This window comes from Pan paniscus, chromosome 12 (genome assembly GCF_029289425.2).
Source record: "Pan paniscus chromosome 12, NHGRI_mPanPan1-v2.0_pri, whole genome shotgun sequence".
Classification (NCBI taxonomy): domain Eukaryota; kingdom Metazoa; phylum Chordata; class Mammalia; order Primates; family Hominidae; genus Pan; species Pan paniscus.
Window position 1 is genome coordinate 51,268,814 of NC_073261.2, and position 20,247 is coordinate 51,289,060.

Consider the following 20,247-nt stretch of genomic DNA (forward strand, 5'->3'; position numbering starts at 1 on the left):
TGTGGAATGATGTGGAGCCAGCTGACAGCTCTGCTGCTCTTTGCAGATTTTTGAAGTCTCCGTTGACCATTCTGTCTCATGGACGTCAGAGACACCTGACTGTCAGAGAATCAATGTGTGATTCTGAGGTTTTGTCAGATAATATTTAAATGCCAAAGGCCCTATAAGACATTATTCCTTCTCTTTTAAAAAATGCTTATTTTAAGGTATAGAGCTATAAACTTTGCAAGAAAAATATGCAGAGAGAGATGTCTTTTAAAATGAAAGAGGCAGAATTGATGTGCTTATCATTGATATGAAAGGCTGATATGAAATACTTATCCTTCAAATCTCTGCAACATCTCAGGGGCTGTGCACAAACTCAAACATGTGGACACATTCATTCAGATGACACTGTTTAGTGCCAGAGCCCGGGAATGAAGAGATGGAGGAATGGCTCCAGACATGAAGTCATCATTTGCTGTGCTCCCCTCTTCCTGCAATGAAGTGTCATCCACACTGGTCCTTTGTGCACTCTAGTCTGTCTGCCTCAGCAGGTGGAGACCGTCTTTCTCTTCATGAAGTATGTATAGTTAGCCATACACTGACTCCTAGATGCTCAAAGAATTGATGAAGATTTCTCCAGGAGCTGTTGTTTTTTGCTGACTTTAGGCCAATGCTTTGTCACAGAGACATGTTTACTTCCCCTCAAATTGTACGGACCGAGGTAGGACTGCTAATCTTTTATAATATCACATAAGGACTGAAAAAAAGTACTATTCTGATCACCATTATCCCTTAATCTAGAAAGAATGAAAGTCAGTCCTTACATTGAATAAATTTACAACATTGTTCTTATTTTTCTAATTTCACTTACCTGTACTTGGCTGTCCTGTCCCCAGCACAAGCATTTCAATGGTGAAAATGTCTCTCCTTGAATGCTGCTAGATAGGTTCTGAAATACTGAAAAATCTAGCTGGCTTTTCTTACACATGTTGGCATTGTATGGCATATCACAAAGCTTAAGGATAGAATATGGAAAAGGAATTGGAAAATAATTGTACAAATCATCAGGAATCAAAGGGTTTCCGTGAATTTTCTTATTGGCAGGAAAAATATGGAATCTCTGATACAGATTTTGGTGACCAGATCAGAACTTTGTTCTTTCTTCTCTGTTCCAGGTACATGGCCATCATACATCCCCTCCAGCCCCGGCTGTCAGCCACAGCCACCAAAGTGGTCATCTGTGTCATCTGGGTCCTGGCTCTCCTGCTGGCCTTCCCCCAGGGCTACTACTCAACCACAGAGACCATGCCCAGCAGAGTCGTGTGCATGATCGAATGGCCAGAGCATCCGAACAAGATTTATGAGAAAGTGTGAGTAGAGATGACTCCCCATGCCAAAGAAACGATGGTGCAGGCTGCCTTTCTGGCCCCTTCTTGTTCTTTCTTTCTTTCCATATTCTTTTGTTGGTACAGATTTAATGTGTATCTGCAAGCATTTCTCACATATACCCTCATATCAGGTTGATATGTCCACAGTTATCAGGGGACTATAGTATCCCAAATACTATTCTGAGCATTGAAAGATAATTTTTGAAGTGTAAGATCTAGATCCTGTTATAGCAGAGCTATATCCCTCGGGCCTTTTACCAGAGACATTACCCTGCCGGGGTCTGCCTTTCTTTGCCTAGGAACTTTTTCCTAAGCTACAGAATGCCGCTCTTCTCTCCTGCACAGGTTGCGGGAAGGTGGGGAATTACCTCCTCCCACTCCCAGCAGCTCTCAACAATGACTGAGGGGCTGCTCTGTCTATGGAGTAGCCATTCTTTTATACCTTTACCTTCTTTATAAACTTGCTTTCACTTTGCACTGCCAAAAAAAAAGAACAATGCCTAAGGGGAGCTGGCATCTGAACACCCATCTCTCACCCCTCAGGGGAGTGTGTCTCTGTGGTTTGTGTTTTACATCATGTCCGAGCTTTCCTTGTGGGATTAATCTCCACGGGTAGCTGCCTGGGTAATGTACTCTTTATTGGCCACTGCGTCTTCCCTATATCACCGCTCCCTTTTCCTACTGGTGTTTCTTCTCCCGAATAAGGTACTTGCACTTGAAAATCTTGAGATAAGGATTCCCCTTTGTGGAAGACCAAAACAATACACCTACACCCAGGATTTTACAGCTGGAGAAACAGAATATATGCAGGTGAAACAAATGGGAAGGTCAGGCCAGGCACTGAGACCTTATGAGTTACAGGTCCCTGACAGGGCAGACATACTTATCTTCTAGGTGCCTGCCTGATCACATTTAGGGTTTTTCGAAGTATCCCAGCAATTTTCTCCAAGACTTATCCTTGAAACAACATTGAAATGGCATATCTTTGTTTCGTTCTGCTCAAGTGAGCCACAATGTGACATTTATATTACAGTTAGTTTTCTGGACTCAGAGCACATGGATAATGTGGATCTTTTTGAAAGCCCTCTATAATTCTCCAATCTCAGGTTTTTTATGTGAATCATAAAAGAACACTGGTGTTAGAATCAAAAGATCTGAATGTTAATTACAAGATTGCCAGTTACTGGCCATATGACCCTGGGCAAGGGTCACAGCCTCTCCTCGTTATTAAAATGAGAGATAATAGAGCTCTGTTTCCTATAAACAATTCTTGTGAAGATCAAACGAGATAATGTATTCTCACCTTGTAAGCTACTAAATGCCATACAAAAGGTATGAACCAAATTCATCAGATAGCAGTATAATTATGAGACCTTTAAACTTAAGTTAAAATGGGACACCATACCTGTCATTTCCCCCAAGCTTTGAGGGCTGAAAGCCTGTTGCACACAGTTACCCTGCTGCATCTGTTCCATGAGCATGGAAATATAGCTTGCCAGAAAGCAATACATAAAGCTCAGACATCGCCTTCCAGACACAGACAGTGGGATTTAATCGATCAAGCAATGGAGGGATTAATGCTCCGCCTAGGAAATATCGAAAATTATTCTTTCAAATGAAACTACAAGCCTGAGCAAGTTCCCAGAGGGAGAAAGAACACAGCTTTACAAGCCATACAGAACCTGTGAACATGTTCAAGCCAGAAGGTTTCCTCAAAAGGGAAAAAAAAAATCTCCGAATTAAAGCTCGTTATATAAACTGTTTCAGAAATATCTCCCATCGTTTCCATGGGCTGTAGCTCAGCTCTTAGTTTTCATGGTCTTTTCAAAATCTGATCACTTTCTACAACTTTTGTTTCAAAATACTCATAGTTCTTTAATCTTACAACAAATTCAAAGTTTAACTTGGAAATAAAGATTAATTTTCCCATAGATCTCTGGGGTCTTTTCCAAAAAAGAATAATATTTTGGGGGAGTCTTAATTTTGAACATTTTGGTGTTTTATGCTTATGAATGACTAGAAAATCTCTTTGAGACTCAACGTGATGTGTTGGATTGTCTTATTTCCTTGCTTTGAGAATTTAGGGTAGCTGCTACTGGATGTACAGTTATGTTTGCCATTGTTGTTTATTTCATCATTTTAACCTAAAAAATAAGCTTGGCTTATCTATTCATGAAGTGTAACATGTTTATTGATACAATAGTAAATCAAAATAGTATATTTGTCATTCACTTAATGACAGTGATGGAAACATAAGTGCATAGCATAGCTTTATTCAAACCTATTTTCTTTTTGTCAGTATCCTTCATAATACATTATATTATTTTTCTAAACAATTTCAATTTTACCATGTCTAAACAAACTACTTAATTATATTCTCTTCTTTTAGAAGAAATGATTGCCACTTTCACAGTACACAACAATCCCAAATTTGAAACCAGATGGAAACTTGTTTTGAGGCAGTATAATAATTAGAAGAGTGTGTGTTCTGGAGTTAGATGAGCGATCAGCTCCCAGTCCCATCACTCTCTAGCAGAGTCATAATGGTCAAGCAATTTAAGGCTCTGAGCCTAATAGTACAGACAGTCCCCCATTTCCAAAGATTCAACTTGCAATTTTTCAACTTTACAATGGTGGGAAAATGATATGCATTCAGTATAAACTGTAATTTGGGTATTCATACAACCATTCTGTTTTTCATTTTCAGTATAATTTTCAATAAATTACATGATAGTCAACACTTTATTATAAAATAGGATCTGTGTTATATGATTTTGTCCAATTGTAGGCTAATGTAGGTGTTCTGAGCACATGTAAGGTAGACTAGGCTAAACTAGGATGTTTGGTAGGTTAGGTGTGGTAAGTGCATTTTCAACTTAAAATATTTTCAATTTATGATGGGTTTATCTGGATCTAACCCTATTGTAAGTCGAGGAGCAGCTGTACATTCCACAAAGAAGCATTGAGAGATGTAATTAAAAATAACCTATATGAAGTCCTCAGCCTAGTGCCCTGGATAGGGGTAAGGGTCTAGTGAATGTTAACTACCAATGTTAGCATCATTCACTAATCTGGGTTCACTGGAAGATGACAGGCAGCAAACAGTGTGATGGGCAGATGCTTAGACCCAATTTAATTGATGAATAATTGTGTAAGCTAATTACATAAAATGTTTTGTGAAAAATCTCAGGTTGCTGCACCTGCCTTCTGGCTGTATGGTGGACCTTCAACCATGATCATTCATTCAAACTCTTTACTAACGTTTGCAAATACAGTTAAACTAACGTTTACTAAAACATCAATTAAATTAAGCACTACTAAAGACAGGAAATCCAATAAAAGAATGGGCAAAGGTTTTGAACATGGGCTTCACACACACACACACACACACACACACACACACAATCCACAAAGTCAATAAATATTATGAGGAGGCACACAACTTCATTTGTTACCAGTGAAATGCAAATTAAAGTGATAATGAGATCTTACTACACAGCCAGCAAACTAGAAAATATTAAGAAATCTGATAAAACTAAGTGTTTCAAACTAAGCAATAAGAACATTTGTCAACTGCTAGAAGAAGTATAAATTGATAATTACATTGGAAAATACTTTTTTTTTTTTTTGAGACGGAGTTTCACTCTTGTTTCCCAGGCTGGAGTGCAATGGCACTATCTCAGCTCAGTGCAACCTCTGCCTCCTGGGTTCAAGTGAGTCTCCTGCCTCAGCTTCCGGAGTAGCTGGGATTACAGGCGCCCATCACCACGCCTAGCTAATTTTTTGTATTTTTAGTAGAGACAGGGTTTCACCATGTTGGCCAGGCTGGTCTTGAACTCCTAACCTCAGGTGATCCGCCGGCCTTGCCCTCCCAAAGTGCTGGGATTGCAGGCATAAGCCACCGTGCCCAGCCCAGAAAATACTTTTATACTGTCTAGAAAAGAAGAAGCTATGCATACCCTATAACTCAGAAATTTCACTTGCAGGTAATTACCCTAAAAAAAACCCATGCACATATACACTCAATTACATCAAACATAATGTTCCCATCAGCATTACTCTTAATACACCCCAAACTGGAGATGTTTCAAATATCCATCATCAGTAGAATGGATAAAACAAACAAAAAAAATTGTGGAGCCCAGTGCAGTGGCTCATGCCTGTAATCCCAGCACTTTGGGAGGCCCAGGCAGGTGGATCACGTAAGCTCAGGAGTTCAAGACCAGCCTGGGCAACATGATGAAACCCCCTCTCTACAAATAAATTAGCTCTGTGTGGTGGCAAGTTGACCTGTGGTCCCAGATACTCGGGAGGCTGAGGTGGGAGGATCACTTGAGCCTGGGAGGCAGAGGTTGAGAGGAGCTGAGGTCACTCCACTGCACTTCAGCCTGGGTGACAGAGTGAAATCCTGTCTCAAAGAAGGAAAAAAAAAGTGGTGCCTTATAAAAATTTAAAGTGCCTTATATAAGTACAAGTCAACACAAACACAGATTGTTTCCCTCTTTATAACACAAAATATAGCCTATTATGCAAACTGTTATGCACCTTGTTTTTTTAAACTCAGTATGTCTTAGAGATATTTCCATATTATTCATAAAGAGCTTCTCTTTTTTTTTTTTTTTTTTTTTTTTTTTTGAGACGGAGTCTTGCTCTGTCGCCCAGGCTGGAGTGCAGTGGCGCGATCTCGGCTCACTGCAAGCTCCACCTCCCGGGTTCACGCCATTCTCCTGCCTCAGCCTCCCGAGTAGCTGGGACTACAGGCGCCCGCTACCATGCCCGGCTAAATTTTTTGTATTTTTAGCAGAGACGGGGTTTCACGGTGTTAGCCAGGATGGTCTCGATCTCCTGACCTCGTGATCCACCCGCCTCGGCCTCCCAAAGTGCTGGGATTACAGGCGTGAGCCACCGCACCCAGCCCCTTCTCTATTCTTTTTTTAGTATTCCGCTTTTTGAATGTATGCTATTATTTAACTAATCATTTATTGGTGGACTTCAGATTGTCTTCAACGGTTTGCTATTACAGAGTGCCACCATGAATAACATTTATATATATATATCATGCAAGAATACCTATAGCATAAAATCTCAAAAATAGACTATATCATCTTAATTTTGATATTTGCCCTCCATACAAGGTTGTACTAATTTACATTCTCACCTGCAATGTGTGAGAGTTCCTGTTTCTCCACAGCCTCACCAGCAAAGTATATCATCAAGCTTTTAGATTTTTACCCATCTGATGGGGGAAAATAATGAGAATGGGATCTCATAGTTAAAATGCTCATTTCCCTTTTAGGAGTGGGGATGAACATCTTTTTATAATTTAATAGTCATTCATATATATATATTTTATAATCTGCTTATTTCGTTTACCATATCATAGACAATTTCTATGTTATTAAAATTGTTTCTATGACATGATGTGAAGACACACACACACACACACACACACACACACACATATGTTAACAAATCCCCTCCTTTGAAAATTTATTACTTCAGTGGTTTCTCTTAACTGACTGGTAAGATAAACCACCAGCTTCAAAGTTAGCTGCTTCTAGCTATATTCCTAGATCCCTGGGGGAACTGGCTCAGTTTTATCTACCATTCCCTGTCTGCGTTTACAATTCACAGTTATAGATAATTATGCTAACATTATAACATTCATGAAAATGGGGAGTTAGGCTCATCATTAATATAATATTATCATAATTTGTAACTAAGTCCTGCAATAATTAGCAACCCAGCAGCTTAGCGTGGCTGCTCTGGCAAAACTATGACACTACACAGGAAGTTCTAGGAAGGTGGAGATGACTGACAGGTGATAAAGATTTTACATGTAATCAAAGGTGACTCTTCCCATTGAAGAAGAAAGCACAGAGAAAGAAAGTTGAATGTATAAAGAAGAAAAATTTGGCTTTGCAAAATGCATTGACCCTTTCCTTTTTTCTGTAAAAACTGTGAGGAGCATGCAGTAGCTTTCAAAGTTAATCAGAGCTAAGCCCATTCTTGTAGTTGTTATGTGGGCTGTAGGGTGGCAATGGTCTCAGAAGGTACTAGGGCAATGCCCCTGAGGACAAGGAAGATGAATGAGCCAACATTTCTTCATCAGAGAACCCACAACCAAGGCCAAGAAAAAATCTGTAATGAGGATGAAAAATGAAAAAGACATCCAAAAAAATGAGATTTAGACAAGCTGGGAATTTCTGCTTCCCTGAGTCATTTATTAATATTGGTCATATGTCATTTTCTGATAATTAAATTTCTATGTACATAATTTTATGGTAGAGTTTTAGCAAGAAGTAAGACATTCCTATTCTTAATTCTAAATATTACCAATAATAGTGGGAGGGGAGGCTATGTTAGAAAACAGAATTGTTCATTTAATTAACTGGATATTTTGTGGAAATGTGAGTGAATATGAATATGTTAGCTCTAATATAATTCTCTACAGGTACCAACTGTAACAGCAGACTACAAAAATATGCCATTGTCATTATTTACAGCACTTCATCTTTTGTATATTATGATTCATTATCAAAAATCAGCCGAAATTTTTATATCTATGTGTATTCTTTACTTTCGTTCACAATAATAAAAATTGAAAATCACCTCATTAACAGGGAGTAAGAGAGGAATATTTAAAAATATACCTACAGCACTACTTCTTAAATTTTCCGTCTTCTTGATTATTTTACAAATTAAAAAAAAAATGTGGATCCTTTGGCAAGCTGCTCTAGGCCTTGGCCAAAGGGGTGTCAACATATTTGTGTTTCCAGGATTGATTGTTTATGCTAGCTGTTGTGATTACTCTCTTCCCCTGACACCCACTACACTTATAAATACAGCCCAGAGCCCCTAGTATTATCGCTTTGGTTGATGAAAAGCAATTAAACTGAGAGGGAAAAGTGCATTGACACTGCAGGGGAAGATGCTAGCATAAACACATGCCCTTAACCTTGACTCCCAGACAGAAATCAGAGTGAACAAAGTAAAAAAAAAAAAAAAAAAAAAGGAAGAAGAAAAAAGGAGGAAAGCCAACGTTACTGCAGAAACTAGGAAGGTTGCCACACAAATGCCAGAAATTTTACTACATTTCTGGTAGACATTGTGCAGATGGCGCCAAACAGGAGGCAGCCACCAAGGGCTTTATGGCCTCTACATACCAGTAGCCCCTAATTAGGAGGTGAAAGTGTGAGCCTTGAAGCCTTGAGAAAGATGGGTCCACCCAATTTAGGACTCCTTTGGGGTGCTGCCATCAACTTCCGGAGGCAGCTGTCCTCAGATGGAGAAAGAGAAAGCACAGAGGCCAGAGAGCATAACTCACAATAAGATTAAATGGATGATTTTCCACAAAACCATAAATTATCAAACTGATACAGCTTGGAGGTAAAGGGGAATGAAACTACTGTTCAAAAATTACATTTACAAAAGGCACTGGGATCAAAATCTGTGCAGGGAAAAATCTTTCAAATACCCTTATAAGCTCTTCAAGAGCACAGAACAATATGGAAATCTTGCTCATTTATTATGGAGATTTGGTAAAACCTAAATATAGAAAGCTAACAAAGACAACTCCAAAAACAAACCTTCAGACCAACTCCATTTACAAATATAGATGCAAACATCCCAATTAAAACGTTCACCAAAAAAATAAAAATTATATTGAAACAGCAATGTTATGTTTTTGAGCATGACTTTTTCCAGCAAATAATACTAGCAAATAAATTATCAGGAAATCTGTTATTATATTTCTTCAAATTAAATTGTTAAAGGGGAGCATCATATATTTGTCTCAAGAAATGCCAAAATTAAATTTGTTAAAATGTAGTGTTGAAGAAAAAAGTAGCTTATTTCAGCAATAATTATTCAGCAATAATCCTTGACAAAATAAAATGAAAAATGGATTTCCTTTTCAAAAAAAAAAGTGAAAACCCGTAGAATAATTAAGAAATAGCCAGAACTTATGTGAGGAAAATGAAAAATATCATGCTAATTTAGACTTTACTGGACGGCATAAGAAAATATTTGAGAACTACATTCCACATGATTCAAAACACAGAAAGTGTTTAAGGATATATAGAAAACAGTTTCCCTTCTATCTTTATATAATTCCTAAGGATATCAGTTCTTCTCAAACTATTCCTAAGAGTACGTTTAGGCAGTTTGATAAAGTGAATCATCTGAAAGAGTTAATGGATAAAACTCGTTCAAGAAAATAATAAACAACAATAATTAATTTTTATATCAGCAAAATAACTTTTAAGAGAATGATAATAAATGACTTGCCATTCGAGATATCAAAATACTCAGTACTAGGGGTAGAATCATTTAATAAAAGCAGACTAGAAATTACACACGCACACACAAAAACTCAAACGTATAAAATTTTGTGTTTAGTATGTGCTAAAGATAGCATGTCAAATTTGTAAGGATTATTCCATCACTATTTTTGGAAACCTGAATAACCTAAAATTGTAGGATTCTGTACTTGAATGAGTTTGTAGATTACTCTCTATACTACCGCTGCCCACAACTTGGAGAGTCACAGTATATAATAGCATATTGGAGCCTTTGAGAGGGTTTCCTTTTTAAATTTTTTTAAAAAATTTATACATATTTGTGTGGTTTAGAAATCAGGAAGTATAAAAAAGTAATTAGGAAAAGGTTTCTCTCTCTCTCTCTCTCTCATACTCGCCCTGTTTCTACCCCTACCACTTTATGGATAACCACCATTCTTGGTTTCCAATGAACCTTCTAACATTTCTTTATGCCATCTAAGAAAGTGTAAACATATATTCTTACTGTCTCTTTTCTTAATGCACAATACAATATACAGTATACCCTATTCTGACTTTTTCTGTTAACAATCTTGGATATCCTTTCCCATCAGTATTGCAAGCATTCTCACATCTTTTCTTTACAGCTGCATAGTATTCTTTATATGGAGAAACCATAATTTACTTATCCAGTATGATATTGACATATATTTGCATTGTGTCTAATGTTTTGCCACTTCAAATTCTATTACAAAGACTAGTCTCCATCCCAGTAAGTATTGCAGTGAAGAAATCCAGTGGTTTTGCTTAAACCTTGTGCTTCTCAAACTTATTTGATTGTGGAATCCTTCTTTTGATTAATCCTGTAAACATCACACAGAAGTATTATCCATAAAACATATTCTGGGGAAACTCTGGACTAACCATAAAACTGGATTCCTTTCTCACAACTTAAAACCAATATAAATTCCAAATAAATTGGGATGGAGTAGAGGCTTTCAATGCATAACCCTCAAGGCAGAAGCCAAAATGAAAGATTGCTGGTTTGCATATATAAATAGATACACACATACAGATATAGTTATAGATGTGTTTGTTAAATTCTCTATATCAGGAAACTCCATGAAGAACTTCTGCATGTGACAAACTGAGAAAAAGATTATAATATATGAGAAAAACTAACATAGAGGACTGCAACTTATCAATAAGAGTAAAGCAACCCTCAAAAAACTACAGCTCATAAAAGAATATGAAAAATTATATTCCAAATAATGTATACAATTTTTCCTTTATTTGAGTGGCCCATGTTAAACTTAATGAAAATGTTAAGTATCAATGAGGTTATGGGGAAGGTGGGAGCTGTTTTCAGGAGCATAGTTTGACAATATCTGTCAAAGTTTTCAAATGTGTAGTTGATTTGAATCAGCAATTACATTCTTAGAAAGTCTTAACAGCAATTATATTATGTAAGATTTTGTCAGCATGGTTTATAGAGCTGTAAAATTAGAAACAAATATCAAATCATAAAAGATCGATTAAAGAAATGATGGATCATTCATACAAAAAACTATACAGCTGTTAAAATGGCATTATACAAGCACATTAATTAATGTGAAAATATTAATAATACCGATCATATATTATCATAATATTATTTATCATAATATTATAATCAGTAAATAAAGCAGGCTTCAAAGTAATATGTGCAGTTAGTGCCCCTTGTATGTTTCATGAAGTGTATTCATGCACTTATGGATTATAGGTAAAAAGTCTGGAAAATTATGCAGCAAAATTTAATATGCAATGTTTTTGCCTTTGATGTGGAATTATAGGTCATCTAAAATTTTTACTTTAGCTTTTCTGCAATTTAAAATAATTTATCTATACTGAAAATAAATTATTGCCTTGACTGCATTTTTTAATTAAGTAAAGTGAAATTTTTAAGACATCTACTTCTAGAATAAAAATATTATCACTTGAAAAAAATCACCAAGAAATAAAAAGATGAGATAAAATGAATATATGAAAAATAGACCACAATCATTTTCTCTCTAAATTCTTAAGACACTGTTCCATGGTCTTCCAATATTTACTTAAGTGAAGAAATCTGATACCATCTGATTTTTTTCCCATTTTACATAATTTGTGATTTCTGCCTGCATACATTTAAGATTTTTCTTTATCTTATTGTAATGCTTCATTTCGTACTGTATTTTCAAAAGCCGCGCCAGAAGACATGTATATGTAGAGGATTTTGTCATTTTCTGTCATTGCTGAGACCTTTTAATCTAAAGTCAGATCTCTAGTTCAGGGAAATTCTCCTTTAAAAACACATTTTTTTAATGGCCTGCCCTCTTTTCTGCTCTCCTTTCAGAGTTACTGCTACACATAAATTGTGTACTTTCCATGTCCCTTACTATTTTACTAACTTGATTATTTCTTTTCACCATTTTGTGGTTTCTGGGTGAATTCTTAGGCATTTCTGATGAAACTGTAAGATGAAGAGATTATCTGCTGTTCACGGCTTCCTCTGCATTTTTAATGTTGTAATCCTGTTTTTATTTGAAAGCAGTATTTTCTGCCCTTTTCATAAGTGAAACAGCATTTTTAATTCTGTAATCATGTTTTCATTTGAAAGAAGTATTTTCTGCCCTTCTCATAAGTGCAACAGCCTCTCAAATCTCGTTTAAAAACAAATATGGAATTACTTTGAATTTCCACCTGTTTCTTGAAGTAAGCTATCTCACAAAGAGACATTTACTTTTCTTCCCACATTAGCTTCAGCAAACATCCAACCATTTTCCCTTTTTGTTCATTCTAATAACTGTAGTCCGGTATGGAGAGTTAAAATAGATTCCAAGTTAAAGGGGTCTCTACTCAAGTCTTTCAATTCCAGATTTAAAAAGGAGTACGTGTGGCTTTGCTGTGGTTCTGCCCTTCCCAGCTGCCTCAACACTGTACAGGAGCAGCCTGAGGATATTCAGAGCCCTGCCCTCTCCCTCATTAGTCATTACGGTTCATGTCTCCAAATATTCAAGCCAATGGGAAGTGCACATTGGCCCGCGAGCTGTCAGTTTCTTACCCCGATGCCGATTGTACATCCCAAAGGTGACAGAAGGTTCAAGGTTTGTCCTCACCCCTTCTCTCAAGCCCTTCCTCAGCTCCACCCTGCAGCCTTCAGCACTGCAGCAAGTTCCTTACAATTGTTTTCCCAAACAGGTTGTTCTTCCTGCAGCTGCCCAGATCCTCCTTCAGTTTGGTCTCAGCTGCTCAGTAACTGAAGAAATTTATTCTGGCCAGTGGGTGACCTCCTGCACTTGTTTCCAGAGCTGAGACGAATTTTTATATTCCTTTGATAATCTCAGGAACCATTTCAGAGGGAAAAGGAATTAACTACACGGAGCTTAAATTTGAGTATTATGTACAAATTTTGAAATGATTTTGAAATGATTTTATTTTTTCCAGCTGGTGATACATCAAAGTAATTTAGTTTTGTGAGCTTATCTTTTATCTAGCCAATTTATTGATTCTAATAATGATTAAGCTGTTTTTCTCTAGGAATACAATCATATCATCTATAAATAATGATTTTGTCTCCATCTTTCTAGTGGTTATGCCTCTTATTTCTGCTTCATGTTGTATTGTAAGACCATAACTTTCACAGTATTAAGTAATAATAATTTTGTTAACTTTCTTACTTTTCTGGAAACACCTACAATACTTCACCATTAAGTAAGTTTTGGGTTATTGGTTTCACAATTAAGTTCAATGTTCAATGAACTGCTGAGAAGACTGTTTATCAATAGTCACACATTTTATTATTTTTAAGAAGCATTATACTATTCCTAGTACGACAGAGTTTTGTAAAAATATATCAGCATCTGTTGAGAAAAGTATATTTTTAATGTACCCCATGTATGCAAATCATTTTAATTCTATTCCCTGTGTCTCTTGAATAAATCTTAGTTGGTCATGGTAAGTTATGCTTTTAATATACTGACTAGTTATATTACATAGGATTTTTATATCAATATCAAAAAGTAATATTTGTTTGGTTTTCTGTGTGCTGTCTTTGTCAGATTTTGGTATCAAGGCTAGGGATGCTTTTAAAAACTGTCTTTGTTTTCCAAAATAGCATTGGAATTAGCAAAGGAACTTACCCATAAAACCAGCTGGCCCTTGAGCCCTTTATGAAAGAAACTCTGTAATACATTTTATTTCATCACTGCCACTTTTAGTTTTTCTGCTTTTTCAATTTGTTAATTTATATTTTTAAGAAAAAAATCTATTTCATAGTGACTTTTTAATTTAATAACATACAATTATACATCATCTTTTCACATTTTTAATTTCTACTTCCTCTATTTTTTCCAAAATACTTGCCAAAATAGTTTATTTACCAATTCTATTGCCTTTCATTCTTTAATGTATCTTTTATTTTTATTTTTCTCCCCCTACCTAAGTTCGTTTAAATGCACATTTTCTGGATTTTTTATTTTAATACTCAGTTCATTTATTTTCAATTGTCAAATAGTGAAAACATCTACCAATAAAATTCATTTTGTCTCCATTCCATAAACGCTGATATATAGTGCTCTCGTATTCTTTACTTTTTAAACAATCTACCACTACCTAAATTTTTTTATTGACTCAATAGGTATTTAGAAAAATTTTAAGTCCAATGTATTTCAAGTTTTCTTTCTTTCTTTTCTCCTTCCTTTCTTCCTTCCTTTCTTCTTTCCTTGCTTCCTCCATTCCCCCTTCCTTCTTTCATCCTTGCCTCCATTCCCTTTCCTTCCTTTCTTATGCAAAACAGACTATGGCATATACCAAAGGTTACCTTCTGGGACTTATTAGAATGCTCTTTTGGGCCTGAAATATGGAGACAGATGAGGATTCAAAGTTGGTTAGTGAATCATCTTATTGTTTTGTTCAATTTGTTGCTGTTATGGATTTTTGATAACTTATCCAATCACAGAGTGAGAGTGATACCTTAAAATCTTTCATTGTAATTGTCCTTCTGCTAAATTCTCTTTATATTTTTAAAAGCTTTGCCTTACATGTGCTGAAGATATGTTTGTTTTCACTATAGATTATACGTTTAGTAACAGAAAATATATTTATATCTCTATTTAGTGCTTTTTTGCCATTAACACTACTTCCTGTAATATTAATAGTAACACCTCTGATTTGTTTACTTATACTTTTTCATCATTTTGTTTTAGTTTTTTCCATATATTTAGTTTTCCTCTATCATTTTGTTGTGAGAATTCCTCTTACATACAGTATATTTTGATATCGGTTCATAACTTAAGATTCTTTTTTCTTTTAATAGGCTAGTTGAACATTTCCACACTCATTGTCTTTATCTATATATATTGTTATAGTTGGTCTTCTTTCATCATTTGGTTTAATACTTTCTGGTTTCTGTTTCCTCTTTTTTCTATTTTTCCTTTATAGATGGTTTGTTGACTATTATCTTTGGTAATTTCAAAGATACATATGTTTTATTTCGTTATATAAATAGTTATCCTAAAGTTTTTTTTAAAATGTTCCCTACTTCCATAGCTATTAACATTTACAATATTTATAATGTCACTTGGCATTATATTGACAACTATTGACATAATTTTAATAACAGAATTCATTTTTTACTTCCATTTATAGGAAAAGGAAATTTGTCACTTTCTATTCTCATATTCCCTTGCCAGTTTTTCTGTTAATAACCTGGAGTTTATAACCTGTGTGTTCTACAATATATGTCAGCATTCTCAAAGTGTAGTAACAAAACTCCTGCGATACATTTAAGAGGTATATGAGGTTAAAATTACTTATATAAAGACAGGAAGACATTATTTACCTTTTTCATTCTCTCATGAGTCTACAGTAGAGTTTTTCAGAGGTTCCATGATTTCTGATATCACAACACACTGAATATAGAAGCAGATATGAGAATCCAGATGTCTATCAACCTAGCTATTAAAGGGATTTGCAAAAATGCAAAACAATGCCCCTCTCTTTAATAATTTTTTTGAAATAAATAGAATAGTTTGTAATTCATGTATTATTTATGTTAACTTTCGATGAGTTTATCATTGCCATTTTTAATAAAGTTACATTTTAGCACAGTTTTAGATTTACAGAAAAGTTGCAAAGATAGTACAAAAAGTTTTCAGATACTCCACACTCAGTTTTTCTTAGTATTTATGTCTGATAGTATAGTACATTTATCACAATGAATAAACTCAATATTTATAAATAATTCATAACTAAAATCCGTACTTTTTTCCCAGTTTTTCTTTAGTGTCTTTTTCCTGTTCCAGGATCCCATCCGGGACGCCACATTACATTCATGTCTCTTTAGGCTCCTCTTGGTTGTGACAGTTTCTCAGACTTCCCTTGTTTGTGATGTCTTTGATAGTTTCAAGGCATAGTGATCAGGTTTTTTGTGGCAGATCCCTCAGTTGGAATTTTTTTGACATTTTTTTCATGATTACACAGGGGTAATATGTTTTAGGGAAAAAAACATAGAGGTAGAGTTCCATTCTTGTCACCTCATTAGAGGGTATATGCTATCGATATGACTTACTACTATTGATGTTAATCTTTTTTCAGCTTTATTGAAGTATATTTGACTCATAAAAGTATGTGCATTTATGGCGTACAATAAGATGTTTTCATACATTGGGAAATGATTAAACCAAGCTGATTAAAACATTTGTCACTTCAATACTTATCATTTCTTTCATGGTGAGAACATTTAAGATCTACTCTCTTAGCAATTTTCAAGTGTACGGTGCATTATTATTAACTATAGTCATTATGTTGTACAATAGATTGCTGCAACTTATTCATCCTAAGTGACACTTTGTGCCCTTTGACCAACATCTCCATTCCCCTCCACCTCCAGCCCCTAGAAACTACCATTCTACTCCCTGTTTTTATGAGTTCAACTGTTTTAGAGTCCACATGTCAATGAGATCGTGCAGTACTTGTCTTTCTCTGCCTAGCTTATTTTACTTAGCATAATGTCCTCTGGGTTCATCCATGTTGTCACACATGAAAGCATCTTCTTTTTTAAAGCTGAATCATATTCCATTGTGTATATTTATCACATTTTCTTTATCTATTAATCCATTGAGGAACACAGGTTGATTCTATATCTTGGTTATTGTGAATAATGCTGCAATAAACATGGAAATGCAAATATCTTGTCAACATACTGATTTCATTTCTTTCAGATATATACCCACAAGTAGGTTTGCTGAACCATATGATATTTCTATTTTTAATTTTTTTAGGAACTTCCGTATGGTTTTCCACAATGGCTGTAATATTTTACATTCCCATCAACCATGCACAAGTATTCCCTTTTCTCTACACCCTCTCCAACACTTGTTATCTCTTGTCTGTTTAGTAATAGCCATCATAACAGTTCTGAGCTGATAGCTCATTGTGGTTTTAACTTGTATTTCCCTGATGATTAGTGCTGCTGAGCATTTTTCTCATATACCTGAAAGCCATTTGTATGTCATATTTTGAGAATTTTTCCTCCTGTTATTGATTTCTAGTTTCATATCACTGTGGTCAAAAAAGATACTTGATATGATTTCAGTCTTCTTAAATTTGATAAGACTTGTTTTACATCCTAACATGTTATCTGTTTTGGAGAGTATTCTGTGTGTGCTTGAAAGGAATGTGTATTCTGCTGCTATTGGATGGAATGTGCCATATATGTCTGTCAGGTACATTTGGTCTAAAGTATGTTTCAAGTCCTATGTTTCCTTAGTAATTTTCTGTCTAGATGATTTATCCATTGTTGAAGTGGCTTATTAAAGTCCCCTACTATTATTGTGTTGCTGTCTATCTCTCCCTTAAGACCCATTAAATTAATATTTGTTTTATATAGTTGGGTGCATATATATTTACAATTGTTATATTCTCTTGATGAATTGACCCCTTTATCATTATATAATTATATTATTTTCCTCTTTTTGCAGTTTTGACTTAAAGTCTGATACAAGTATATCTACACCTGCTCATTTTTCGTTTGGATGGCGTATCTTTTTCTACCCCTTCACTTTCAGTCTTTGTGTGTCCTTAAAGCCAAAATGAGTCTCTTACAGGCAGAATATACTTTAGTCTTAATTTTTCAATCCATTAAGCACTCTGTGTCCTTTGATTGGAGAATTTAATTCACTTATTTTCTGTTTTCAAGGTAATTATGGATAGGTACATACTACTGCCATTTGGTCAATTGTTTTCTGGTTGTTTTGTAGATTCTTTGTTGCTTTCTTCCTCTCTTGCTCTCCTCCTTTGTGATTTGACTATTTTCTATAATAGTATGCTTTGATTCCTTTCTCTTTATCTTTTATGTATCTACTTTATGTTTCTGCTTTGTGGTTACCATGAGGCTTATGTAAAATATCTGACAGTTATAACAGTCTATTTGAAACTGATAACAACTTAGGCTTGTATCCCCTACTCCACCATCTTTGTCAGATTTCTCCACAAATACTAAAATTATTATTTTTCCCCTCTTTCCCATACTCTAGTCTTTGGAAGGAAGTTACTGTGTGAAGGCTATCCTTAAGGAGTAGAGAGGAATGTTCCTACTCCTTTACTGCAGAGTAGCTACATAAATTCTTCGCAATTTTTATGCACTGAAGATTTGTCTCTTCTCCATCATTTACATATTTACTTATTTATTTATTCAATCATTTATTTATGTTAGTATGGACTCATGGGTATTTATTTTGGTCTCAGGGTATAATTTCTTTGAGTTACTCAATTTATTTTATTGCTCAAATTGTTCCAGTTTTGGCCATTGGGGCCACTTTCAGGTTGCTTCTGTATCTCTTTGACATACCCCATTATGATATATTCCATACTTACAGGGATTCGAGGGTTTTGTTTTGTTTTTAGTTTCTAGTTTTGTGCTTTTTGTGTTGTGTCGTGTGTTTTGAGGACTTTCTTACTTTGTGCTACTACAGGATGCTCCAGGCTCATCTTGTATATTTGCTGCCCCAGTTCTACAATCAACCACTTCTCTAAGAAACCCTGGTTTCTTCTATTAGGGAATGCTATTAGAAACCAACACTTGGGCTCTAGGTATATTATTGTTATTTTTAAACAACTTAACAAACACTGTCAAATGGTTCTCCGCTTTTGTTTCTAATATAGTAAGTATTGATAGATATAACCCACATGAACAAAAGTTCTTTGGGAGTCCTCAATTATTTTTATTAGTGTAAAGAAATACCAAGACCAAATAAGTTGGGAACAAGTAATAGAGATCTGCTCTCTTGAAAATGTTTTCTATTCCATTTCATAATTATGGTCCACAAACAATGATTTACTGTCATCTCTATATATTTTTATTTTACTGATAATCACCAGTTTATTAGTTCTATGGCCTCATTATTTTGAATTTTCAGTTTTGATCCATCATCCATCATTCTGAATCATGTCTTTTGGTAGTTTCTCTGCAGAAAATAGTACTTTCTTACATATGTGATAATACCTTTATTTGGCATGTACTTACCAATGGCTGCTTGATTGGGTATAAATTGTGGGAATATCACGATTTATAAATATATAAATAATTTTTTTTCTTTTAAGCTCAGCATAGATTGCTCCTTTGTTGTCTGAAGGCAAAGTGATATCTTCTTTTGTGGATAACCTAATATGTACCCCCCAAGATACTTGTATGATTATATGTTAATCTAGAAAATCCAAACAGGATTTAAATAGTAAGTCTTCCCATAACCTAACACTTACTGTCAATGTTCAGACCAAGATATATTTTAGATCTGAAAAAAAAATTTACTCTATTACAGTTAGAACCTTTGGCTTCAAATAATAGAAATAAGATCGTGTATCAATTAGTTCCTGCTGCGTAACAAATCATTCCGAAACTTAGTGGTTTAAAGTAACAACTGTCCATTTAGGTCATGATTTTGTGGATTGCTGGCTGCTCTGGTTTGTGCCAGCTCAACTGAATTCTGTGGGAGTGTCTCATATGTCTGCAGTCACCTATGGGTCATGTGGCTGCTGGATAACCTAGGAAGCCTTATTCACTTATCTTGTACTTGGAAGATTGTCAACCAGGATGACAGAGGTAACTGAACCATGTGTTTCTCATTACCCAACAGGCGAGTTTAAGCTTCTTTATGGTGGCCTGAGTTCAAAAGCAGGAAGAAAGGACAAACCCCATGGCACTAATGCTTTTTGAGCCTCTGCTTATCTCACATATGCCAGCATGCCACTAGTCAAGCAACCCATATGGCATGTCTTTATTTTTATTTTTTTATTTTTTTATTTTTTATTTTTGGAGAGACAGAGTCTCACCCCATCACTCAGCCTGGAGTGCAGTGGCACAATCTCGGTTCACTGCAACCTCCACCTCCAGGGTTCAAGCAATGCGGCTCAGCCTCCTGAGTAGTTGGAACTACAGGCATGTGCTACCATGCCCAGCTAATTTTTGTATTTTCAGTAGAGATGAAGTTTCACCATATAGGTCAGGCTGGTCTTGAACTCCTGACCCCAAATGATCTGCCTGCCTTGGCCTCCCAAAGTGCTGGGATCACAGGTGT

The 20,247-nt window shown here is 35.4% G+C and overlaps 1 protein-coding gene across 1 annotated transcript in view; it reads left to right on the top strand.

The window, feature by feature from the left end:
- The window catches only part of TACR1 (tachykinin receptor 1), a 155,987-nt gene that overhangs the window by 80,357 nt on the left and 55,383 nt on the right, over positions 1 to 20,247 (top strand). Inside the window, exon 2 of the mRNA XM_003810318.4 lies at positions 1,161 to 1,355. Within this exon, the coding sequence (XP_003810366.1) occupies positions 1,161 to 1,355 (195 nt within the window). The remainder of the gene's footprint in view (positions 1 to 1,160; positions 1,356 to 20,247) is intronic.